Source organism: Brassica napus, chromosome C8, assembly GCF_020379485.1.
Source record: "Brassica napus cultivar Da-Ae chromosome C8, Da-Ae, whole genome shotgun sequence".
Classification (NCBI taxonomy): Eukaryota; Viridiplantae; Streptophyta; class Magnoliopsida; order Brassicales; family Brassicaceae; genus Brassica; species Brassica napus.
In genome coordinates this window covers 42,479,767-42,504,220 of record NC_063451.1, presented here as the reverse complement: position 1 = coordinate 42,504,220, position 24,454 = coordinate 42,479,767, and the positions used below count along the sequence as shown (strand labels likewise).

The following is a 24,454-nucleotide window of genomic DNA, read 5'->3' as shown; positions in this document are numbered from 1 at the left end:
TCCCAGTTTCTTCCACCCACCTTTCCTTTGCACGATTTTTCCTACTTTTCTGTATAATATTTGCTTTCTTATTATCAAAAGGGTGGGCAAGAAACATCATTATCCAACTTTGTAATAATTTAACTTGTCAAAACTCTCTCTCTTTGAAATATCACTGTTCTTAGTGTTCTTGAGCTGTTCTTCAATTGTTCATCATCTGTTCTTGAGTTTTAATTTCGTTTTGCTTGTTTAAATCCTTGTTTATCTTTATTCTCTGTTGTATCCACTTGAATATGCTTCAATCTATTATGAGATTAAGTGTTTTCATGGAGATTAGTGAGTAGTTTCCTTAGAAATTCATGGGTTAGGGAGATTAGAATAACTTAGTGAAGATCTATGGTGTTATTGTATTAGATCCTTGTATGAACTTGCTTGTTGAGTATTTTTAATGCTTGTTTAGTCTTGATCACTCTAAACCTGATTTCTAAACACTTCTCATCAGACATGATTAGATGAAGTGTTTGAATCAACTCAACTAAGCTCTAGTGAGATTAGCCAAGGACACTTGATGTTAAAATTGCTAGATAGTTATTAAACTTGAACTTAAAGATTGCTTGATTGAATTAAGCCAAAGACATTTGATGTTTAATGATTTCTAAGCAAATGGACATTTACCTAGACATAGGACCTGTCTAAAATTGTGTTTAGACTTAAGAGATTACTTTGATTGAAAGCTTGTCACCTAGATTGGATCTTAGTTACTTGAAGTCAATTCCCAATACCCATGGATTCACTTGTCTAAATTGATTAAAACCTTGTTGTATTGCTCTGTTTGCTATTGTTACTTGTCACACACTCACAACTATTGAATCTGCTTAGCTTAAGAAATGACTTGTATTCTCACTGATTCACATCACTAGGACTGGTTCGACATTCACCCCCCTATACTACAACATTTGCAATAGGCAGAAAAACATACTACCAAATTGGCGCCGTTGCCAATCCTAGTCTGATTGTGACATTGCGTTTGAGTCTTTGCTTGAGACTGAGTTTTACTTTGTTTTTAAGTTACTAAATATCTATCTTCATATATATTTGGATGACAGGTGCATGAACTTGAGAAGTAAAGGATCAACAAATCTTGCACCAAGAGTGGACAACATCAAAGCCTTAGAAAGAGAGTTGGGAAGACAGAGAAGAGAAAGAGAAAAGCAAGCCCACTTACATAGATTGGGGCTTGAGATGGAGAGAAACCCGAATCAACCGGAAGGTGTCTATGAAGTTGATGATCATAGACAAAATGTCCAAGAAGTTCCTCCTGGAGCTGCTCAAGAGGGCAATGGTCAAGGAGCTGCCAACCTTCGACCTAGACAACCACAACGCCAAGCTAGGGCCATCGGTACATATGATCAACCTAACATAAATGGGAATAGGTTGGGCATTAGGGGACCGCCAGTTGCCAACAACAATTTCGAGATCAAGTCCAGCCTCATCAACATGATTGAAAACAACAAGTACCATGGACTTGCCTTGGAAGACCCACTAGATCACCTTGACAGATTTGATAAATACTGTGGCTTGTCAAAAACAAATGGAGTTTCAGAAGATGCTTTCAAGCTCAGATTGTTTCCTTTCTCTTTGGGAGACAAGGCTCACACGTGGGAGAAAAACATCTCAAGTGATACTATCACCACTTGGGATGAATGCAAGAAGGCCTTCCTCAACAAGTTCTTCTCTGCTACAAGGACTGCAAACCTTAGAAATCAGATCTCTGGTTTTCAACAAAAAGGACTTGAAGGATTTTCAGAGGCATGGGAGAGATTCAGAACCTACTTGTCTCAATGTCCCCACCATGGCTTCAACAATGAGAGCTTGCTAAGCACATTCTACAGAGGAGTCTTGCCTAAATTCAAAAGCCAGCTTGACACTGCAAGCAATGGAAACTACTTGGGGAGGACTGTCGAAGATGCATTAGAACTCTTGGAGAACATGGCACAGAGTGATTCTGTCTACAATGACGAATATGACAGAAGAGACAGAAGTGGGGGAGGAGAAGATATGACCACAAAAAGAGAACTGAAAGCAATACAAGAAAAGATTGACATGCTACTATCAGAAAAGAACAAGAAGGAGGAGTTACATATGGTTTCTGAAGCTGATGGAGTAGAATGCCAAGAAGATATGTACTATGTCAACGCTCAGGGTACATGGTACAAGAAGGAACATGACTATCAAAACCAGAACAACTACCAACAGAAACCCTTCTACAACAACCAACAGAAGCCATTCAACAACTACCAGCCAAAACCATTCTACAACAATCAGCCTAAGCCATTCTACAACAACAACCAAGGTGGTTACCAACAAAAACAGAACTTCCCTCCTGGATTCTCACCAAAACCAAATCAACCTGCACAAGAACAAGCTGGATCATCAACACAACCTCCACAAGAGAGTAGTACTGAAGCGATGCTGAAACAATTATTGGAGGGACAAGCACGAAGTGAGAAACAATTAGGATATGAGCTGAAAAATCTCCACAACAAGATTGACGGGAATTACCATGATCTAAACAACAAGTTCAAAAACTTGGAGAACCAGTTTGTCTCTATGACAGCCAGTTCAAGTCGCCAACAAGGTACACTACCTGGAAAGGCTGAACAAAACCCAAAGGAGACAATGAAGGCAATCACCCTGAGGAGTGGAAGAGAGTTGCCTCCTAAAGTCCTCATTAAGGATAATGAGAAACAAGGTGGGGAGGTGGTCATCAATGTAGATGATGATGTGGTGATTGTGGATGAGAAAACTAATGAGGAAATATTGGAGAAGATAGTTGAAGCAAAGGGCAAGAGAAAGATTGGAGAGGAGAAAGTTGAGAACAAAAATGAGGAGGCTACATCAACAAAGGAGAAATTGTTCACTCCTCCTCCCTATGAGCCAAAGCTTCCCTTTCCTGGAAGATTCAAGAAGCAACTCCTAGAGAAGTACAAAGCCTTGTTTGACAAACAGATCAGTGAAGTTCAGCTCACCATGCCCATAATTGATGCATTTATGCTGGTTCCACAATACAGCAAGTTCTTGAAAGATGCTGTAGAACAAAAGAAGAAAAAGATGGAAGGGATGGTGATTCTTACTCACGAGTGCAGTGCCATTATTCAGAGACGGACTGTCCCAAGGAAGCTAGAAGACCCTGGTAGTTTCACCCTGCCATGCGCCATTGGACCTTTGACATTTGAGAAATGTCTATGTGATTTGGGAGCAAGTGTCAGCCTCATGCCACTATCCATTGCCAAGAAGCTTGGGTTTACACAATATAAAAAGTGCAAGATCTCTTTGGTGCTAGCTGATCGATCTGTCAAGCTCCCCATTGGCATCCTAGAAGATCTTCCTGTCAAGATAGGAAATTGTGAAGTGCCTACTGACTTTGTAGTGCTTGAGATGGATGAAGAGCCTAGAGATCCTTTGATCTTTGGAAGACCTTTCTTGGCAACTGCCGGAGCAATGGTGAATGTGAGAGATGGCACAATTGATCTCCACCTTGGAAAAGATCACATTCTCCATTTTGATATCAAGGAGATGATGAAGAAGCCCACAACTCAAGGAGAAATATTCTACATTGATGAGATGGATGCCTTGGCTGATAATTTCCTTGAGGAGTTAGCGATTGAGGACTCTCTTCAACATGCCCTGACCATTGAAAGAGAGACCCAAATGATTGAAAACAAAGAGAGTGATGAGCTAGTAAGAAGGCTAGATGTTCACCTTGAGGAGGATGGAGAAGATGAGTTCATGGAGTTGCCACAAATGACTCAACATGCTGCCTCAGCAGACATTCAAGAGAACCTCCATGAAGCTGATTGGAGTGAGCTCAAGGCACCAAAAGTGGAGCTTAAACCTCTTCCCCATGGTGTAAGGTACGCTTTCCTTGGACCTAATGAGACATATCCTGTCATTGTGAGTAGTGAGCTGACTGAGAATGAATTGTCTATGCTTTTAAATGAACTTAAAAAGTATAGAAAAGCACTAGGATACTCACTTGATGACATTAAAGGAATCTCACCATCTTTGTGCATGCATAGGATACATCTAGAGGATGAATCTAAAACTTCAATTGAACACCAAAGAAGATTAAATCCTAATTTGAAAGATGTTGTTAAAAAAGAGATAATCAAATTGTTAGATGCTGGTGTGATCTATCCTATCTCTGATAGCAATTGGGTTTCACCTGTGCATGTAGTTCCTAAAAAAGGTGGCATAACAGTTGTTAAGAACGAAAATGATGAGTTAATACCAACAAGAACAATAACTGGACATAGGATGTGCATTGACTATCGAAAACTGAATGCAGCCTCTAGAAAGGATCATTTCCCTTTACCATTCATTGATCAGATGTTAGAGAGGCTAGCTAACCATCCTTATTATTGTTTCCTTGATGGATACTCTGGATTTTTCCAAATCCCTATACACCCAAATGACCAAGAGAAAACGACATTCACTTGTCCTTATGGTACCTTTGCATATCGAAGGATGCCATTTGGACTGTGCAATGCACCAGGAACATTCCAAAGAGCAATGATGTCAATCTTCTCTGATTTTATTGAGGATGTAATGGAGGTGTTTATGGATGATTTTTCTGTATATGGTTCTTCGTTTGCTACTTGTTTGTCAAATCTTTGCAGGGTATTACGGAGATGTGAGGACACTAACCTGGTGCTCAATTGGGAGAAGTGTCACTTCATGGTCAAGGAAGGGATTGTTCTTGGACACAAAGTTTCTGAGAAAGGAATTGAAGTGGACAAAGCCAAGATAGATGTCATGGTTGGTCTAGCGCCACCAAGAACGGTGAAGGATATAAGAAGCTTTCTGGGTCATGCCGGTTTCTATAGAAGATTCATTATGGATTTCTCAAAGATAGCTAGACCATTGACCAGGCTGTTATGCAAAGAAGCTGCATTTCACTTCGATGAGGAGTGTATGGAAGCTTTCAAAAACCTGAAGAATGCACTCATCAGTGCACCCATAGTTCAACCGCCAGATTGGGATCTCCCCTTTGAGATCATGTGTGATGCAAGTGACTTTGCTGTAGGAGCAGTCCTAGGCCAGAAGAGAGACAAGAAGTCACATGTGATCTACTATGCAAGTAGAACACTTGATGAAGCTCAAGCTAAATACTCTACAACTGAAAAGGAGCTATTGGCCATTGTCTTTGCATTTGAGAAGTTCAGAAGCTACTTGGTTGGGTCAAAGGTGACTGTCTACACTGATCATGCTGCATTAAGACACCTCTTAGCCAAGAAAGATGCAAAACCAAGACTGTTGAGATGGATTCTGCTGCTACAAGAGTTTGATCTTGAGATCAAGGACAGGCCTGGAGTTGAGAATGGAGTAGCTGATCACCTGTCCAGGTTGAAGGTGGAGTGTGGAATCCCTATTGATGACAGACTTCCAGAAGAGCAAATGATGGCTATTCATGCAGTGGTAGCTGTTTGTGAGACGGGAAAGAAACTTGAAGAGGTGAAGGCAGCTGATGAGAAGGGTCCTTGGTATGCTGATATAGTCAACTACTTAGCTACTGGAAAAGAGCCATTGAACCTTGAAGGTTATGCCAAGAAGAAGTTCTATAAGGATGTGAAGAGATATTATTGGGATGAGCCTTACCTCTACATACTTTGTAGAGATCAACTCTATAGAAGGGCAGTGGCTGAAGAAGAAATTGATGGGATCCTTACACATTGTCATGGATCATCCTATGGAGGCCACTTTGCTACCTTTAAGACGGTTGCAAAAGTCCTACAAGCTGGATTTTGGTGGCCTCACATGTTTAAAGACACCCAAGACTTTGTCTCAAGGTGTGACTCTTGTCAAAGAAGAGGAAACATCACCAAGAGGAATGAAATGCCTCAAAACCCCATCCTAGAAGTTGAAGTGTTTGATGTCTGGGGTATTGACTTCATGGGGCCTTTTCCTTCCTCTTATAGCAACAAGTACATACTGGTGGCTGTAGATTATGTCTCTAAGTGGGTGGAAGCAATTGCAAGTCCAACCAATGATGCAAGGGTGGTTCTAAAAATGTTCAAGAGCATAATCTTTCCAAGGTTTGGGATTCCAAGAGTTGTGATCAGTGATGGAGGGTCTCACTTCATCAACAAACTGTTTGCAAACCTCCTTAAGAAGAATGGTGTGAAGCACAAGGTTGCAACTCCTTACCACCCCCAAACAAGTGGTCAAGTTGAGATTTCCAACAGGGAGATCAAGTCCATTCTGGAGAAGATTGTGGGGGTTACACGGAAGATTGGTCCATCAAGCTTGATGATGCATTGTGGGCTTATAGGACAGCTTACAAGACACCTTTGGGGACTACACCTTTCAACCTTCTCTATGGAAAATCTTGCCATCTACCAGTTGAGCTTGAGTACAAGGCACTATGGGCAGTCAAGTTGCTGAACTTTGACATCAAGAGCGCCAAGGAGAAGAGATTGATCCAGCTGAATGAACTTGATGAGATAAGACTTGAAGCTTTTGAAAGTTCAAAGATCTACAAAGAGAAAACAAAGGCTCTCCATGACAAACATATCCTGAAAAGAGACTTTAAAGAAGGAGATCAAGTTCTTCTATACAACTCCAGACTGAAACTGTTTCCAGGCAAGCTCAAGTCAAGGTGGTCTGGTCCTTTCAAGATTAAAGAGGTTAAACCTTATGGAGCAATAGTTTTGTGGAGTTCTGATGGAAGAGAGTTCACCATCAATGGACAAAGGGCGAAGCTTTACTTGGGAACCAAATCGGAAGACCTGGGAACTTCGGTTCCACTTTCCGATCCAACCACAGTCTAACCTAAAGGAGGCAAAGTCAAGCTAGAGACTTAAAACAAGCTCACTTGGGAGGAAATCTCAAGAGTATCCTTTGTATATATGTGTGAATGTTTTTAATAAATTGTGTGAACTATCCTTGTTTGTGTGTTTGTTTGTGTGAATTGTGTGTCATTTCAGTTTGGAAGGTGCTCAGAAAAAGGAAAGGATTCAAAAGAGGCTAGGAAAGAAACACAAGTGTTGTGGAGACATGCTCATAGCGACATATCCATAGTGACATGCTCAAGTCGCTACAGTCACAAGGTAAGTACTCTAATCCGGTTTAAATTCTCTCCACATCTCTAGTAATTTTTATTTTACTTATCATGTAAACCACTCCAAATTCAAAGTCACACAAGAGACTGTGTGATTCGAGTGTGGTGGGGGTACTATAAAAACTGATCATTTTGCTTGTTTTTATTTGGATGATTTGCATTTGACATATCAAGCACTTTGCATCTGTGTGGATTTTAATGATTTGCATTTTGGATTTTCTTGTGATTGTTAAAAAAAAAAAAAAAAAAAAAGAGTTGTGAGTTTTGAATTATGCATAGGGAGCCATGATTGAAATTGCCATGAAAAGAACATATCTACAAGCATCTCTTGAGCCTTGAAAACTCTTTTTGAAACATGTTGCTCATATGATATTGACATTGTTCTTGAAACCAATTACAAACTGAACTTGATCATAATGAATTTAATCTCTCTTGCATATGGGCACTTGCATACTTGATCATGGATTTCATACACATTTGGGTTATCTTATTCCATGTCTTATCCTTTCATTAACCCAAATAGCACTCCCTTACCCTTGAACCCTTGCCATTCTTTGAAACCAATATTGATTTGTTGAGTGAGGTCTCTTATTGATAGCTTGTCATGTGCAAAATCTTGAGAGTATTGGGAGCGACATATGTTTGTTCTCATCTATTGCTAGCATAAGATCCTCATTTGAACTAGCATCTAGGATGGTGAGTGAGTTTGTGTGTTTTTAAGTTGTTATATCTTGGGTTTGAGAGAAGAGAAAAAGATCAAAGAATGTCAATAAGAAAAGAAAACCAATAGGAACCAAGAAAATAAAAGAAGAAAAACTCTTAAGTGTGTCAATTAGAATTCCCCAAAGTAAAAAAAAAAAAATTAATGAAAGATCATAATGGGGAAAGAAAAAGAGTGTCAAGTTCTTAGTTGGTTGATCATGTAAATAAAAAAAAAAGAGAGAGTTCACTTGGTGAGAAATGTGAGTGAAGTGTATATACTTGGGTTTTGAAATATAAAAGATGGGTAGAATTTGTAATCACTTAGGAAGAAGAGTAGAATGATGAGAATGAGCTATGTATGCATGAATTGCTCCTAGTCTTAGATAAATTTTGCATAATGATCATGCTCCTTGTTCTTGAGTGATTGCCACCATTAAAAAGATTGTATTTGAACCTTTCTTTTCATTCATAAAAGACCATTAATCTACCAAGCCAAGTGATTGAGATCATGTGCCCATTTGTGAGAATCCACCTTGTGTGTGTGTGTGTGAATGAATGTGAGAATTGGTTGAAGTTACTTGTTGATTGATGAACATTGCACTTTGTATAAAGAAATAAAAAGAGTTTGATAGGCATTGAGAAGCTAGACTGATAGAAAAATGACCAATGATTGTTTGCTATGATCATTTGGAATGTTGTAGAAGAGCTAGGATGTGTGTCTTTTGGCTAAGAGCTCCCTTTTTCAAACTTCTTCCTTCTTAGGACTTGAAACTTTACTTGAGGACAAGTAAAGGACTAGTGTGGGGGAGTTGATATCTTGTGAATTTACATGTTTTTAACTTCTTATTCTTGCATGGTTTGGTCATTTGGAGCATCATTTAGGCACATTTAGGTTGCATATCATTGCATTTGTACATATCAGGTGTTGGAGAGCACCATGGATGAGTTAGAGGACCATTGGTGGGATTTTGAGTGCAATTGGAGTCCAAAAGAAGTGTTAAAAGTGATCATTGAGCGATCTCCCTATCAGAGCGACCTCACGCAGCGAGGTAGCGTACCCGCTCCATATGTAGAGCGACCTGGTGGAGCGGGGTCTGTAGCTCGCGCGTGTTATGAAGAAACGAAGCAAAACATTTGGAGCGGGGTTTGGCAGCGAGGTGGCGTACCCGCTCTGAAGCCAGAGCATGAAAGATGAACACGGATGAAGGCCTTAAAAATCTCTTCTGAAGCTCAAAATTTGTGGAGACACTGGAAATTGAGTTAGCTTTCCAATAGAAGTGGTTTCAAGTCATTTGAAGCTGTATTGGATAAGTTATGATCGATTTACTATAGGTGTATCAATCCTTGCCGGGGACCACTTGAAAGTTGATGGGATTAACCAACTTCCCAGTTTCTTCCACCCACCTTTCCTTTGCACGATTTTTCCTACTTTTCTGTATAATATTTGCTTTCTTATTATCAAAAGGGTGGGCAAGAAACATCATTATCCAACTTTGTAATAATTTAACTTGTCAAAACTCTCTCTCTTTGAAATATCATTGTTCTTAGTGTTCTTGAGCTGTTCTTCAATTGTTCATCATCTGTTCTTGAGTTTTAATTTCGTTTTGCTTGTTTAAATCCTTGTTTATCTTTATTCTCTGTTGTATCCACTTGAATATGCTTCAATCTATTATGAGATTAAGTGTTTTCATGGAGATTAGTGAGTAGTTTCCTTAGAATTCATGGGTTAGGGAGATTAGAGTAACTTAGTGAAGATCTATGGTGTTATTGTATTAGATCCTTGTATGAACTTGCTTGTTGAGTATTTTTAATGCTTGTTTAGTCTTGATCACTCTAAACCTGATTTCTAAACACTTCTCATCAGACATGATTAGATGAAGTGTTTGAATCAACTCAACTAAGCTCTAGTGAGATTAGCCAAGGACACTTGATGTTAAAATTGCTAGATAGTTATTAAACTTGAACTTAAAGATTGCTTGATTGAATTAAGCCAAAGACATTTGATGTTTAATGATTTCTAAGCAAATGGACATTTACCTAGACATAGGACCTGTCTAAAATTGTGTTTAGACTTAAGAGATTACTTTGATTGAAAGCTTGTCACCTAGATTGGATCTTAGTTACTTGAAGTCAATTCCCAATACCCATGGATTCACTTGTCTAAATTGATTAAAACCTTGTTGTATTGCTCTGTTTGCTATTGTTACTTGTCACACACTCACAACTATTGAATCTGCTTAGCTTAAGAAATGACTTGTATTCTCACTGATTCACATCACTAGGACTGGTTCGACATTCACCCCCCTATACTACAACATTTGCAATAGGCAGAAAAACCTACTACCAAGAATAATAATATATCTACATCTATACAAAGTATCTGGTTAGCGTGATAGACATGTATCAACTAATATGTGTTACGTATTTACCAGTATAACCATATTTCTTGCTATATTTGAACATGTGAACTTATTTCACGTTGGACTGGTTGATTCTTGAACTCCATCTGATTCTTCATGGTAGATAAAGGACAAACAAACATCTAGATTTAGATGTTGATCCATTTATGTGTTCGTTTCTTCCATAGATTTTCCGCCTTGGACGGTCCTCTCAGGTGGTTGTTGGCCGGCTCTTCGTTTCTGGGATTCAGGAAACATCAAGAAGAATGAAGAGTTTATGGGTATCACCCTCCTGCTTCTATATGCAAGAGTCTTAAGGATACGCTCCCGTGCTATATTCCTTTTTAACGCAAACCAGTACACATCTTGCGACTCATATTAGAAAAGCTTTTCCGTCTATAAGAAATTATTCATAATCAATGTTGCTGTCTCGCTTATCAAAAAATTGTTTCTGTTCACAGCTTGGGTGGTGCCATTACGGACGTTTCCACGTGTTGAGACAATTGGAGAGATTGAAAAGAAAGAACTTGCCTCAATTGGAGATCTTCACACATACCTCTCCAAGTTAACCGATAAGGTAACTATGACTACCATCCTTTTTAAACGAATACTATATCTATTCATAACCTGACAGATGATGTCTTCTCAATTGTTGTTGTCAGGACCCAGGAAAACTGTCCTATTATACATATGATTTAAGTTTCAATGTTCATAAGTAGCTTTGCCCTGTGAAGCTTTTGTCATAAAAGAATTTTTTTCGCTGCATTTTCATAGAGGAAAGATTTTACTGTATCATCAAATAATGTCAAATCCTCTCTTATTGACAAATAATAAGTGTCAAGGTTGTCTCATCCAAAAAAAAAAAAAAAAAGAGGTTCTCTCATCCTATTAGTGTCCCTAAACATCCATATTAAGGCTGTGTTTAAGTTTCTCAGGGACCCTGCTTCTATTGGTGTTTGGCTTTACCAGAGAAAAATAGATGAATGGAAGTTCTTGAGAACTGGGAAGTGCATTCTGGTCGCATCACAAAGCTCTACACATTACCACTAAAGGTTTCAAAGCAGTGAGATACTTCAGGTGGAGGGTGGGTTTGGACGCAGCTTGGGAGTTGCAGTGACTATGGTCTTTACACGGATTTTGAGAAAATGGCTGGAATTCAGAAGAAAGAAGGTGTTGATTGCAGATCTTCACACCTACATATCCAAGGCCAGTGACCATGTGTCCACAACTTTGTATTCCTATTACGGCCAAGCTATTTAATAAAACATGTCCCTACTAATATTTCCTGTAATCTCCTTTGTGAAGAACCACAAAGCTCACTTAATGTGTTAAGCTTAGATCGTACGTCTCCTAAATAATCAAACTCAAGAAATATTTAAGTTTGAATCCACACAATACACTCTTAGTGCTCTGTTTCTGTTTCTGAAACTCACCAAAAAGATGCAGTTACACTAAAGGGAACGATGGTAGCTATTTGCAACATGAAAAAACAAGTCCGTCGAATTCATGCATAAATGAAAAATACCTCAAAAACATTATAATGGACTAAGCGCATAGAATCATATAAAGACCTTATTGTATCAACTTAACTTTACAGCCTTATCGAGTTATCGTAATCACATACAAACTTTAGCTTAAAATATTTTTTATATCTAAATATATATATTGAAACTAACGTTTTTATGAGTTGTACCATTTATATGTATGTATACTGCATAATCAAGTAAATATGCATCAAGGGAGATTATTAAAGGTTATTTGAGCTTGAGGCAACATGAAAGGGCGACACAAGTGTTGCATATAACTAGAAATATATTTACGTTAGCATCAAACGTGAATCCAGCAATAATCTCAAACGAATACAAGTATACAACACATGATTCCCTACTCCTACCTCTCCTTCATTGCATAACAACAAAATTCGGAATGCATCAAAGCAAAAAAAAGTTGTCACTCTCGTATAAATAAATAAAGCATCAATTAAAAACATAACCCCGCGCTTGCGCGGAGGCAAAGCCACTAGTAAATGTAATTATTTACTGAATTCTAAATTTGATAAGGTAAATTGTGTAAATTTGATGATGTACCGAAGATTTGCAGAAACATCTACCAAAAAAGTCTTGAGGATATTATATTGGACATACCAAAGGTTGTGATTGAAAAGAAAATGATACAACGTGTATGAGATATCCAAGAATTAGTTTTGTGTAAAACTACAAACAAACTTCAGTGTTGTCAACGAAGTTCCCGTTCCGTATGGATGTCATTATTGCGAAATTCAGTGGCGGACGTAGGTGTACGGATACGGGGTCACGTGCCCCCTACTGTTTTTTATTTTTTCTTGAACAAATTTTATTAACTTGATGAAATCGTTTGTAGTTTATTGAATAAACATAAAAAGTGCCCCAATCAATATTTTTTTTGTTATTTGTAGCAGTGTGCTCCCAGCTAAAATCGTGTCTAGATCCGCCACCGGTGAAAAATATATCTAGAAACTAAACTCTTTTTAGTATTAGTTACATGTATACACCAATCATATTGAAGTTCGTCCTCACGTGAACTCCAACATCTCTTGGTTTACTTTCGTTTTAAACAGGTTGATATTTGAAATTTTAGTTTTACTCTATATAAATTAATTTCTTTGGTTGTAATCTTTGGATCCTACGTCAGAAACGAAGAATATGACTTACGTAATAATCAATTCACTCAATGCAAATTAGTTTTTTTTTCTTTGCAACACTCAATGCAAATTAGTTAACATAACTATTGAGTTTATTAATTCTAATCCAAATTAGCTAAACTAGACTTAGTTACTGGAGATCGATATATAAGAACAATCATTTCCAATAGGTTGCTTTGTTTGTGGCGTCTTCTTGAGTAATATAATCCATCAAATCTTTCATCATAGCCATTATGGTGGCTGTTGTCGCCAGGATCGTCTCCGGCCACATCTTTAAGTTTTTTCTGGTTTTGCTTTTTAACTTTCCATATATAACGTTTAATCTGAATTTGGCACATGCAGAATGTATGCAAAATTTTTGATGGTAAACTATTTGAAAGACATTTATTACGAGATCAAAAACGATTACAAGAGACTAAGATTCTTGTGAAAAGATGATCAACTCGATAGAACAAAGTAAAGTATAAAAATATTAATCTTGTATTGAATTGCTCGTGTGTATGAATAATCTCTCCTCGTCCTCAGTATTCTCTTTTCATAGCCGACTATTTTCCTTTTTATCTATAAATCGACTAATCTTTTACCACTTTTTGACCAAGTGCACCGACTTCAGTTTGCTTGACATGACTTGTTTTAGAAATGTAAACCATCTCTAACAACAAAGTTTATGAAAGATTGTTTTGTGAAGATTTCCTACTTAAATCTAATCATCTGAAGCCGGAATTTCGAAATCATATTTTTAGATGAAAATATTTTGCATATAATATTTTACTCTATAAATTTTTAAGGATGCAGTTTTCATTTATTTTTTTCCTGAAATATTCCATCGGAGAAATTGATGAGATTGGTGCAAATGATTATTTCAAGATGGAAAAGTTAAAACTCCAAAGACTCATCAAAAGGGATCTTTCTGCTTCAATCACAGTCGTGAGATGAAACCGTCTCCTGTTATAACACAACACAACCAACTCTCACTCCCCTTTCAGAACTTTTACATTACATTACTAAGCAAATATATTCTTAATGATTACATAGAGTTTACATACCATAATTGTTACCCTAATGACTCCATTTTATTCATAGATTTCGATTCTATCGGATACAAACGAGACCGATTGATTTGATTCTAAGATTAAGAAAATAAGGGAAACTAACCCATAGAGTAAGAAGGTGTAGGCAAGTTAATGACAGTGGTCTTCACTTTGGTCATCAAATTGATGCTATTTGTCACACCTTGTGATCCTATTCCACTGTCCTTAAGCCCCTGTTTATGCCAATCCACAATCGAGTTAGCTAATTAACCGGTCATAACCGAGGCAAAATGTAATTAGAAATCGATTATTCACCTGGAAAGGGAAGTGGTCCGGTCCACGCGCTGGTGTAGAGTTGATCTGAACCGTTCCTGTCTCCATTGCATCACTGATCAGCATTGCCTTGTTGATGTCCTTTGTGAATACACATCCTTTCAAATGAAATTATTGGTTTAGCTCCGATTAAGCACAGCCCAAATAAACCGAACTGAACCAGACTCAAGATAGCCAAAAGTTATGTTACCTGGAGGCCAAAGTTACTAGCATTGCAATGATTAATGCCTTCTTCAACAGAATTGATCCTCAAGACGGGTAAGACAGGACCAAACGGTTCCTCCCAAGCAATCCTCATGTCCGGTCTGACATTGTCCAAAAGCAAAGGCCAAATCAAGTTACCTTGTCTTTTATACTCTTGGCAGAACGTTGCTCCTTTATCCTTAGCATCCATCACCAATCCTTCAATGAAATTAGCTGATGGTTCAGACACCACCGCTGTAATATCACAGTTCTCCTCAGGTGGTCCCACCGTGAGTTTAGCCACTTTAGCTTTCACTTTCTCAACAAGCTCATCCGCCACTGATTCCATCACTAGGACTACCTTAACCGCAGTACATCTCTGGCCACTGTTCAAGGTAGATATATAAACCAGGTTAACACCGGTTATGTCGAATAGTTATATAGTTAGCTCGATTTACCTGTAAGAGAATCCTCCTTTGATGATATTGGAAGCAACTAAATCAAGATCAGCATCCTCAAGGACAATGCATGCATCTTTTCCTCCAAGTTCCATTTGAAGAGGAATCATGCCAGCTTTCTTGGAGATTGAGATTCCAATATCACCACCAGTGAAACTGAAACCAGTCATCCAAAACTTAAGTAGTTAATAGGAACATAACACTTTTTTGAATGTATATATATTTACCTTATGCAGTTATGATGTTAGGAGTTTTCAAGGCTCATAAGACAAATGTTGTAGTATAAATGATTGTCGAACCAGTTCTGAGAGATATGAAAGCACCGAGAATGCAAGTAATCACTTAATCTAAGTGCAACCAATGGTTTTTAAAAGATTTTTTTAAACTATAACTAACTAAAAGGAATAACTAAATGATACTTTCTTAACTATGGGAAAAGAGAACTCATGGATATAGGGATTAGACCTCGGGTGATCAAGTTTCGAAATAAGGATGGCAAACGATCAATCAAACTATCAACCTTAAGCTTAGACACAATTCTAAACAAACTCTATGTCTAGATGAATGTTCATTTACTAACACAATCCAAGCATCAAATGTCTTTGGTTGAATAATATGAAAGTAATCATAACTAGCAAGTCCAATGGCTATCTTAGCACCTCTAACAACAAATGTCTTTGGCAAAGTATGCTAAAAGCTAGGAAGAGTTGTCTCGGGCATTTCCTCGAACACCTTTCGGGTGAGAAATGCCTAAGGATCAACAACTGAGTGGCCAACTCATAAGATGCATTAGGTTCACTCTGCTAGCAAGGAAATATGAATGATCTACACTAAAATATCCTACCTCTAACCTAATCACCCTTAATCTCCCTAACCCATGAATTCAAAGGGGGATTACTCACTAATCTCCATGATTCCTCTTAAACCCATGTTGGATTTCAGATTAATCATGTAGAGAAACACAAAAAAATAGATATAAGAACACAGAATTTCAATAACAAAACTGATCAATTGATTCAAGAGATGACTTTCCAAAGGTTTTTGGTGGTTTTTCTTAAGAACAAAGATGATCTGCCTCCTGGTGGCTTACAGAGTATTAAAACATAGGTTTAGAAAATAAAAACGTGCATCATGAAATGACCAAAAGGCCCTTGAGAAATCATAAGTTCGAACAGAAATAAGACGCGGAGCGACCTCCGCTCGTCGCTCCGAGTAGTCGCTCCATGCTTCGGGAGCGACCTCGCTGTGTCGCTGCGAGAGGTCGCTCCGGACTCGTTCTCGCGTTTCCGAGTGATGAAAACGCGAGCGACTCTTCCCTGTCGCTCTGGTAAGGTCGCTCTGATAGAGAGATCAGAGCGACTTGACGGTGTCGCTCCGGACTGGTCGCTCCGGTAAGGTGCTCGCCCAATGATCACTTTAAACACTTTTTTTGGACTCCAATTGCACCCAAATGTCTCCAAGAACTCCATGTGGTACTCCAATACCTGATAAGGACTCATGTATGCAAAATACAACCTAAACATGGCTAAATCCTAATCTATATGATCAAAATGCACATGGGTGAATGGATAAAACATTAGAAATATGCAAGATATCAAGTTAACAGCAGGGTGCATAGTGAGGAAATCGCCGATTTCAGAGCCTTTGCCAGTGATGCAGCTAATGAGACCTTTAGGGAAACCGGCCAAGTGAAAGCAATGTACCATATGAAGGCAAGAAACAGCTCCCTACAGGATTTTCAAAACATCACTTTAAGAAGATTAAAGAGTTGTTTGGAGGTAAAGTAAGTAGAGTTTTTTAGTTTTACTTGAGTTGGAGGTTTAAGGACAAGGGAGTTTCCAGCTATCAAAGCAGGAGCGATCTTCGATACAGCTAGATTGACCGGGTAGTTGAATGGAGGAATAGCCAAAACCACACCAAGCGGAATCTGCAGCTCAGAAACAAAACACACACAATTTTTGATCAAAAAACATTTGTTTAAACTTCAACCATTGATCATGCAGACAGAGAATCTAAGAGATTTTGTACCTTTGAAGTGAGGCAGTACTTAGTACGTTCATTACCAGGGAAGCTGTCGGAGAGAAGAAACTTCCCTTCACCTAAGATCCTAACACCTTCTTCAGCACAATAAGAGATTAAATCTCCAGACCTCACAACCTTTCATCAAAACTAAAACATTAAGAAAAATGGTTTCAAATGAAAAAAACAAAGCATTGAGAGGTAAAAAAGATAGATACCTCAGTAACAGAATCTTTGGCGGGTTTTGCAATTTCCTTGACAAGAGACTCAGCGATGGGAGCTTTGTTGTCCTTGAGGATTGCAGCAGCTTTATGAAGAATCTCAGCTCTTTTCCAAAGAGGAGTCTTCGCCCACGATTTCTGAGCAGATTTAGCCATCTCCATCACCTTGTTCACTTCCTCTTGTGTGCATGCTGCGTTTCACAGTAACAGAGCATTTATCTTTTTCTTTAATTCATCTGTTTCTCTTCGAAAGTTTCTTGCGTTTGTTATGTAAATTATTATTTTATTTTTTAAAAAAAAATTAATCAACCAATAATATTCATCAAAATTTCCAGAACATGTCTCCAAAGTTTGGTCAGAATCATTATATAAAACTGCTAGGCAGAAAATAAAGTTCTGGTTCTTTTTATGAAGATCATCTAAGAATATTCATTGATGATACATAGACGTACCTTGAACCTTGTACTGAGTCTTCCTTGTGGCCGGGTTAATAATTGCGACACTCTTGCCGGAGGAGGAAGCTTTCCACTCTCCATCAGAGTAGTATTTGTAAACGTCTCCGTCAAGAATGTCTGTGAAAATTCCAGTCCCCGCCATTGATGCCTTAGAAAAGCTTGAAGAAGAAGATCAAAAGAACACAAATTGGGTTTGTATATGTTTGCACAATGTGTCTCGCTTATCTCTGTCTCACTTCTTGAGTGTTGAGAAAGAGGGAGAGAGAAATTGATTAATGATGGTTTTATGAAAGGAGTGGTGAAGAGCATGAAAGGTGGATAGATAGATAAGTGATGTAAGAGAAAATCTAGAAAAGATAAAATGAAATGAAGAGGAAAAAATTGTATGGTGAGAAATGAGAATTAGAGAGTCAGGAGTTTCTTGGTGTGTGATCGTTTTGTTGGTTATTGAATAGCTTTTGGACCTACATCAAGGAATGAACTCCTGATAGCCACATGTACAAGCATGTCTATGACTCTATGATATGAATTCATACAGAAACAAACATGCATATATTTAACTCAAGGTCAGTGTTTTTTGTTTTAATATATATATATATATATATATATATATTTTTTTTTTTTTTTTGGAATGAATGTTAAATTTTATTCATCAAAAAGCTTTTTACATCGAAGTGTAGGCTATTTCAGAAATGACCACTGCTCCTTATACTGCTTCACTTTTTTTTTGCAACTAAAGAGATAAAATATTTACATTCTAGTTTCAAACCAAAACTGGAGAGCACCTCCAATGCTCTTCTCCTTTTGCATTCTCATTAAGCTAAGCTTATTTTTGATCTCTTTATTAGTGAGCTTTTTTAACATAGACAAAGGTATAGGCTGCTCCCCATGCTTTATCTTGTTCAGTTCTCTCCAAATTGCATAAATCGCAGCTTTTTATATTTCATTAAATGGTTTTTTTCCTTTTAGACAAAGGCATAGGCTGTTCCCATGCGTTATCTTTTTCCGTTCCCTCCAAATTGCATAAATCGCAGCCTTTTATATTTCATTAAATGGTTTTTTCCTTTCTATCCTACTTCCATTTTCTGTCCTAAGCTTTAAGAGTGAGTTTTCTTAATAATTATATGGCATATTCTTATTGGCAATGAAGAGAAGTCTCTTACCCTCTTCTTTTCACGACTTTGCGTTTTCATGAAAGCTTGTAGACAGCTTCTATAAAACACGAGTTCATCTTTTGAATGAATAATTTAAGATTAGAGAGAAGTGGATTTTGTATTGTGTAATACTTTATTTGTTTATGTCCTCGTTTTCATGTTAATTATATTATTAAAAAATTATATTAACAATTTTACATATGGCATCACATAATTCTCGTCGTCTTTAAGAAGCTAACAACATTATGACTTGAACTTCTAACATATTTAAGCTAAAATTAAGCAGGCTATATTTTCAACTAAATAACAGAAAAAAAAAAACAAAAATGTGACGTCGGGATCCAAATGGTCTGCATTGAGACGGATTGCTCGAACCTGATCTAGATAACTGAAGACTTTGTGGAGCCAGCCACTAAATAAAGTTAGAATATGTTTGTACCACTAGTGTTTTTCGAGAATTGTATCTTAGGTCTTATTCCCGGTAATTAAAATGTATATTCCTTTTATTCTCTCTAGTAAGCCACTCGTATGCGGTTTTGGATTCTACAGAATCCTATAAGCCAAAATTTTCATTTTATTTAATTACAAAAAACAGAAAAACAAAACTGAAACCATCAGATAAACTACTATTTCGCTGTACAGTCTTTTTAGCTCTTTGATTTGGTTGCTTCATCAACAAGTAATGAATTTTCCAAACGTTTCCTACATTAAATTCTTTGTTTACATAGGCTAACACCTACAAAGATGAAATCTGGTTTCGCCTTTGTCTCGTTTGTAACTACACCTCGTTGAAATCGAAATGATCACATTTTGAGAATGATCATAACTGTGTCTTTTGAATCTTTGTTACTAGTGGTATCTTCAGTTCCAGCTCTACTTTTTCTTGAAGCTTAAGCAACAATTGTGCTTAGTTTCGGTATTTCTTGGCTCGTCGTCTAGTTCTTTGGTTGGTGGATTGTTGATAGCGAGTTTCTCCATTGCGTTAATGAATTTTCGAAGGTGCTTTATGTACTCAGGATATGTCTCCAAGTTGCAATGCCCTCCTCCTTTTACCCACAATGGATCATACTTGTCCTTTGAAAGCTCCCACAATCGCTTCCCGTGTGACATGTTCACGACCTCATCCTTTGTTCCCTGTAGTTTCATAAACAAAGTTTAATCATCTCTCATTCAAAATTTATCTGCTTTGTTAGTAAGAAGGTGATGCAACCTTACGTGTATGACAAGAACAGGGCATGTGACATGACGTATCCTATCAAGGTTCTGCAATATTACAAAGTTTCTAAGACATAACCAAAAGTGAAAACGGAAAGAAAGACATGAGATAGCTTACTTTGTATATATCGAACCAGAATGTCATTTTGACAGGGTACAAGACTCTAATCCCAGAGAGAATTGCGCTGTGAAGAACAACCCCTCTTAGTCTCTTCAATCGAGACGCCAAGTACAACGTTGGCCCGCTTCCAACGGACTGACCATACAGAATCATCTCCTCTTGCTTGATCTCGTACTCGCTCCTCAAACAGTTGTACACAGCCTCGATATCGTGGTACGTGTTGCACTCAGACGGCTATTTCATTAAATAAAAATAAAAAACAATAAATACGAAATGTTAGAATATTTTTAAATTAATCTCTTTCTTATACCTTGCCGGTTGAAGCTCCATAGCCTGAATAATCATAGCTGATTCATTTACACATATTAAAAGGTTAGGGTTTGTTCATCAACGAAAATGAAAAATGTCTTAGGATTGTTTTGTGTATATAAAATTAACCTCATAATGTTGACACGGAGATGAGCTCGGAGCTCGATGAAGAGGTCGACCATTTGGCCGAGATCAGCAGCATTGCCATGGGAATAGAGGAGAGTGAATCTTGCAAATGGGTGTTTCCAAAACGTAGCGACGACTTTGTTGCCGGACTTGGTGGTAACTTGGTGAACCTCCATGCTTTTTTCCGGGGTGACTCCGGTGAACGTGAGCTTTCCGGTCTCCTCGTCTTTACTTACGCCGTACGTAGCCGGTGTTGGTGGGAAGAAAGCGAACTTCGCCGCCACGTTTGACGTCACATTACCCATATATATATTTTTTTTTTGGGTCAAAACGTCACATTACCTATATCAAATAACAATTTTGCCAAAGAAAACAAAAAAGGGAAAAGAACAAAAACTTTCTATCTAAACCCCAAAATCTCTCCCTCCCTCTCTTTCTTTCGATCTAAGAAAAGAAAGAAAAAAAAAGTTAAAAGTATTTGTTTTTTTGGTGGGTTTATGTTTAGGCGAGAGGAGTGTAAAAGAATGGAAGGTGATGGTGGAGAATATTTGATCCAATCTTGTGGGGGAGAAGAAGCTGAGATATATTGATTTTAAGACAGAGTTTCTCACCGAAATGGGAATGTACAATGAGGACATTTTGTACTTACGTTCATCTAATAGTTTTAAAGGATGTACATGAATAGCATATCAGGTTAAGAATCAACAAAGATTATAGGTTATTCCCAACTCTTATCACCTTTGTACTTTGAGACATTTTGGTGTCCGAAAAAAAGTACTTTTTTATTGATTATACGGGTTTCCATCAAATTAGAAGCCTTTAATTAGTTCACAATGTTATGTACTAAAACCATCTTTACTCATTTTCGACACCCAAAACTTCAAACTTGTATGTTTTCAAGGTTTACATGACAACTTCTGGAGTATTGGTACAGTCACTGAAGTAAAACCAACATAAACTTTATGGTTAATACACAAAAGGCATCCTAAAAACATTATGGTTTCTTCTCCCATCTTGAGAAAACAATTACATTTAGATTTTTATAAATACACAAACACACATTACTTAATATATCTAAAAGCCCTTTAATCTTACATCTGTTCATCTCTTTCTCACTCTCTTGTTATTTTCTTGAGATTTTTATTCAGTCAATCGTCATTGGCTGACTCATGCAACATCTGAAACGAGCTTTCCTAGCTGTCGTCATTATCTCTGTCTCCGCAGCTTCAAGCAGACTCACAACCTCAAGAAAACATGGCCGTACTTCAGGATTAGCATCCCAGCATCGAGTCATGATCTCACTGAGCACCGGGAGACAATCGTTTGGGACCGTCGGCCGGACCCCTCGGTTCACAACCGCAAACGCAGCCTGTACAGCTGTCATGTTCTGGAACGGTAACAGTCCTGTGATCAGCTCCCACAGCACTATCCCGAAACTATACACATCCACTTTTTGATTGTAGGCTCTGTGCTGTATCATCTCTCTGCATCCATCAACAGAGACAAAAATCAATATATAATTATAAAGAATCAATAATCTGTTTTTGAAAACTTACGGAGCCATCCATCTGTAAGTTCCAGTTTCTGGCGTCATCCCTTCGGTTTGAACTTCGATTCTCGCAACACCAAAATCCGCAATCTTGATCGACTTATCAGCAGAGATGAGAAGGTTATCAGACTTGAGATCTCTGTGTATGAAGTTGCGTCCATGGACATAAGCCATACCCCTGGCAACATCCAACGCCTGTTTAACAGCCAACTTCAACGGCACCGCGCGGTTCTGCCTCTTCGTCAAAAACTGCCTCACGGAGCCTCCTTTGGCGTACTCAGTCACTATACACCACACCATCGGCTTGCGGCACGCACCGATGAACCTCACGATGTTCTGATGCTTCAAATTCGCGAGCATAGACACCTCCTGCTGAAACTGCTGCTCCATGAACTGCGCCTTCTCGGGGCTGTTCTCCGGCCGCTCGAGTATCTTGATGGCTACATCCTCCCCGTTGTAAGTCCCTTTATATAGTTTACCAAAAGCCCCTTGAGCGAAAGGAGGACCCATGTGGAGCTTCCTCAGGTCAATCGTCCACTCCTCGTAGCTGGCCAGCCCTTGGGTCGGGTACCTGCTGTCCATCAGCGCTTGAGCCAAGGCGTCGTCGTTCAGCGCGTGGGTGACTTTCCCGGGACGAAACACGCTTTGCCCGACGGAGAGGGAGTAGACGCTGCTGCTGCGCAGCGGCTTCAACCCCTGGTGGCCGATGAGAGCGTCGCTGGAGCCGACGCTGCTGTTGTCGACGGACATAGACACGGAGCCTCCGGCGTTACTGGTCTGCATGGACATGTTGGAGCCTTCGTTAAGTTTTTGATAGAACTCTTGCGTGAAGGCATAGTCGTTGTTGTGGTGGTTACCAACCGCCAACACGTTGAACTTTGCTCCCTCAAGCATCTCTCTTTTCCAATTTTAACGGTTCTCTGAAGGGCACAGGACATATTAAATCTTTAGAACTACAGGTAGAGAGATACACTAATGATCAAGCTGGGTTTACTTTCTAAAAAAAAACTTACTTCTGAAATGGAAGCAAGAGCCTTGAGCTTTTTGTTGTTGCTCCCTTAACCTGTAATTCAAAAAGCAAACACAAAAACCATTATATTCAATAAATTTACAGAGAAGAAAAAAAAAAAAAACAGAACACAGATCCGATGATTCGAGTGGGGAAGAAGAAGAAGAAGTTAGGGTTTACCTTCTCTAAGCCCAATAAAACATGAAAGTAGGGTTGGCCCTTTCTCACCCGATGAGTAAGAAGATAGTGACAAACATCTGATCCAAAGCAATTACCAAACCTAGCTCATCGAATCGCAAAGCCCTTAACCTTCTGTTAAAATCGAATCCAGAGGATGGAAAATTAGAAACCTACGATTAAGGAGGAAAGGGAACGAAGAAGACGCGTTACTTAGTCGCCGTTTCCCATTTACTTTCCCAGTTTTCTTTCTTATTTTAATTCTCATCCGTCCTTTATTAATTTTCTTGTCAAATTCCTTTCTTTTTTTTAAGCTCCAGCATAACTATTAGTGAATGTCTCACACGCGCTCTTACAGAACACAACGGATACTTGCTGAATTACTTATATGTCCACCAGAAGCTCCTCTTTTCTTATTCACGCTTTATCAATAGTTTGTCGAAGGGTCTTTCATAATCATAAGTTCATAACTAATATTAAAATATTAAAATTAAAAAATTGAAGAGAGATGAGAAAAAATCCCTCATTTAAAAGACTTGAAAAAATGAAAACCTTATGCAAGATTTATCTTCATGCCACTGGTCTATCTTTTCCTTTAATTAAAAGTGTAATTGTAATATTACATTTTATCAAATATCGTATTATGAGATACTTTGGTTAGAGATTTTATTAATGGTAATGCTCTTATAACTTTCCATAACCATCAATTAACCAAATCATAATTGTATTTGCTCATATAACCAAACCATTCGCCGGGATTATATGCTGTACATAAACTATTTAGAGATTTATGTGTGCTAGATCAGTGGTGTTGTGTTATTAACAATCCATCAAACGCGAATATATCTATCAGAGTTTGTGATTTTCTTTTCTCAACAACCATAAAATAATATTATCATCATTAATTAATATATAATATAAGGCAAATCTCCAAAATAGCACATTTCTAAGTTTATATCACAAAAATAGCACTCAAAAACTAAAATGACCAAAATAGCACATTTCTAAGTTTATCATTTGAAAATTTTAATTTTTTATTTTTCAAAAATTTGAAATCTTATCTCCAAAACCTCATTTATCATTTCTAAACTCGAAACCATAACACTAACCCTCCTCTAAACCCCTAACACTAACATAACCCCTAACCCCTAAACTCTAAACCCTAAACCCTAATTCTAAACCCTAACACTAAAATCTAAACCCTAAAACTCTAA

The 24,454-nt window shown here is 38.0% G+C and overlaps 3 protein-coding genes, 1 long non-coding RNA gene and 1 other non-coding gene across 6 annotated transcripts; 1 reads left to right on the top strand and 4 right to left on the bottom strand.

The window, feature by feature from the left end:
- Positions 1–1,731: 1,731 nt before the first annotated feature.
- On the bottom strand, positions 1,732–1,838 carry LOC125592116. The gene has a single exon (XR_007327966.1). It is a non-coding gene; the product is annotated as a small nucleolar RNA R71 (small nucleolar RNA).
- A 7,445-nt stretch (positions 1,839–9,283) lies between these two features.
- LOC125591227 lies at positions 9,284–11,654 on the top strand. The gene is made up of 3 exons (XR_007327196.1): positions 9,284–10,557; positions 10,662–10,777; positions 11,136–11,654. It is a non-coding gene; the product is annotated as an uncharacterized LOC125591227 (long non-coding RNA).
- A 2,206-nt stretch (positions 11,655–13,860) lies between these two features.
- LOC106365781 (NADP-dependent glyceraldehyde-3-phosphate dehydrogenase) lies at positions 13,861–17,920 on the bottom strand. Its single transcript, XM_022708386.2, has 9 exons — positions 17,578–17,920; positions 17,123–17,316; positions 16,914–17,042; positions 16,693–16,812; positions 16,483–16,612; positions 14,886–15,048; positions 14,435–14,813; positions 14,227–14,343; positions 13,861–14,144 (listed from the first exon to the last, which is right to left on the bottom strand). The coding sequence occupies exons 1-9, from the start codon at positions 17,720–17,722 to the stop codon at positions 14,031–14,033; spliced, it is 1,491 nt and encodes a 496-aa protein (XP_022564107.1). The 5' UTR covers positions 17,723–17,920; the 3' UTR covers positions 13,861–14,030.
- A 1,372-nt stretch (positions 17,921–19,292) lies between these two features.
- LOC106365780 (alpha/beta hydrolase domain-containing protein 17B) lies at positions 19,293–21,261 on the bottom strand. Its single transcript, XM_013805266.3, has 5 exons — positions 20,509–21,261; positions 20,381–20,417; positions 20,068–20,304; positions 19,950–19,997; positions 19,293–19,868 (listed from the first exon to the last, which is right to left on the bottom strand). The coding sequence occupies exons 1-5, from the start codon at positions 20,808–20,810 to the stop codon at positions 19,608–19,610; spliced, it is 885 nt and encodes a 294-aa protein (XP_013660720.1). The 5' UTR covers positions 20,811–21,261; the 3' UTR covers positions 19,293–19,607.
- A 182-nt stretch (positions 21,262–21,443) lies between these two features.
- LOC106365783 (serine/threonine-protein kinase STY13) lies at positions 21,444–23,538 on the bottom strand. Of its 2 annotated transcripts, none has more exons than XM_013805268.3 (4): positions 23,244–23,538; positions 23,068–23,117; positions 22,062–22,974; positions 21,444–21,989 (listed from the first exon to the last, which is right to left on the bottom strand). In XM_013805268.3, the coding sequence occupies exons 3-4, from the start codon at positions 22,946–22,948 to the stop codon at positions 21,650–21,652; spliced, it is 1,227 nt and encodes a 408-aa protein (XP_013660722.1). In that variant the 5' UTR covers positions 22,949–22,974; positions 23,068–23,117; positions 23,244–23,538; the 3' UTR covers positions 21,444–21,649. The 2 variants fall into 2 exon arrangements, with proteins under 2 accessions (XP_013660722.1, XP_013660723.1); XM_013805269.3 differs by having other exon boundaries at positions 22,062–22,948; positions 23,244–23,527.
- Positions 23,539–24,454: the final 916 nt, after the last annotated feature.

Excerpts from the sequence above, each read along its gene's own strand:
- LOC106365780 (XM_013805266.3), bottom strand. The coding sequence starts at position 20,810 with ATGGGTAATGTGACGTCAAACGTGGCGGCGAAGTTCGCTTTCTTCCCA. Across the intron at positions 20,418-20,508 it reads CTCCGTGTCAACATTATGAG|CTATGATTATTCAGGCTATG; the intron begins GTTAATTTTATA and ends TAAATGAATCAG. Across the intron at positions 19,869-19,949 it reads GCCCTGTTCTTGTCATACAC|GGAACAAAGGATGAGGTCGT; the intron begins GTAAGGTTGCAT and ends ATGAAACTACAG.
- LOC106365783 (XM_013805268.3), bottom strand. The coding sequence starts at position 22,948 with ATGCTTGAGGGAGCAAAGTTCAACGTGTTGGCGGTTGGTAACCACCAC. Across the intron at positions 21,990-22,061 it reads ACTTACAGATGGATGGCTCC|AGAGATGATACAGCACAGAG; the intron begins GTAAGTTTTCAA and ends TGATGGATGCAG.
- LOC106365781 (XM_022708386.2), bottom strand. The coding sequence starts at position 17,722 with ATGGCGGGGACTGGAATTTTCACAGACATTCTTGACGGAGACGTTTAC. Across the intron at positions 17,043-17,122 it reads CCAAAGATTCTGTTACTGAG|GTTGTGAGGTCTGGAGATTT; the intron begins GTATCTATCTTT and ends TTTTGATGAAAG. Across the intron at positions 14,814-14,885 it reads AAAGGAGGATTCTCTTACAG|TGGCCAGAGATGTACTGCGG; the intron begins GTAAATCGAGCT and ends TACCTTGAACAG.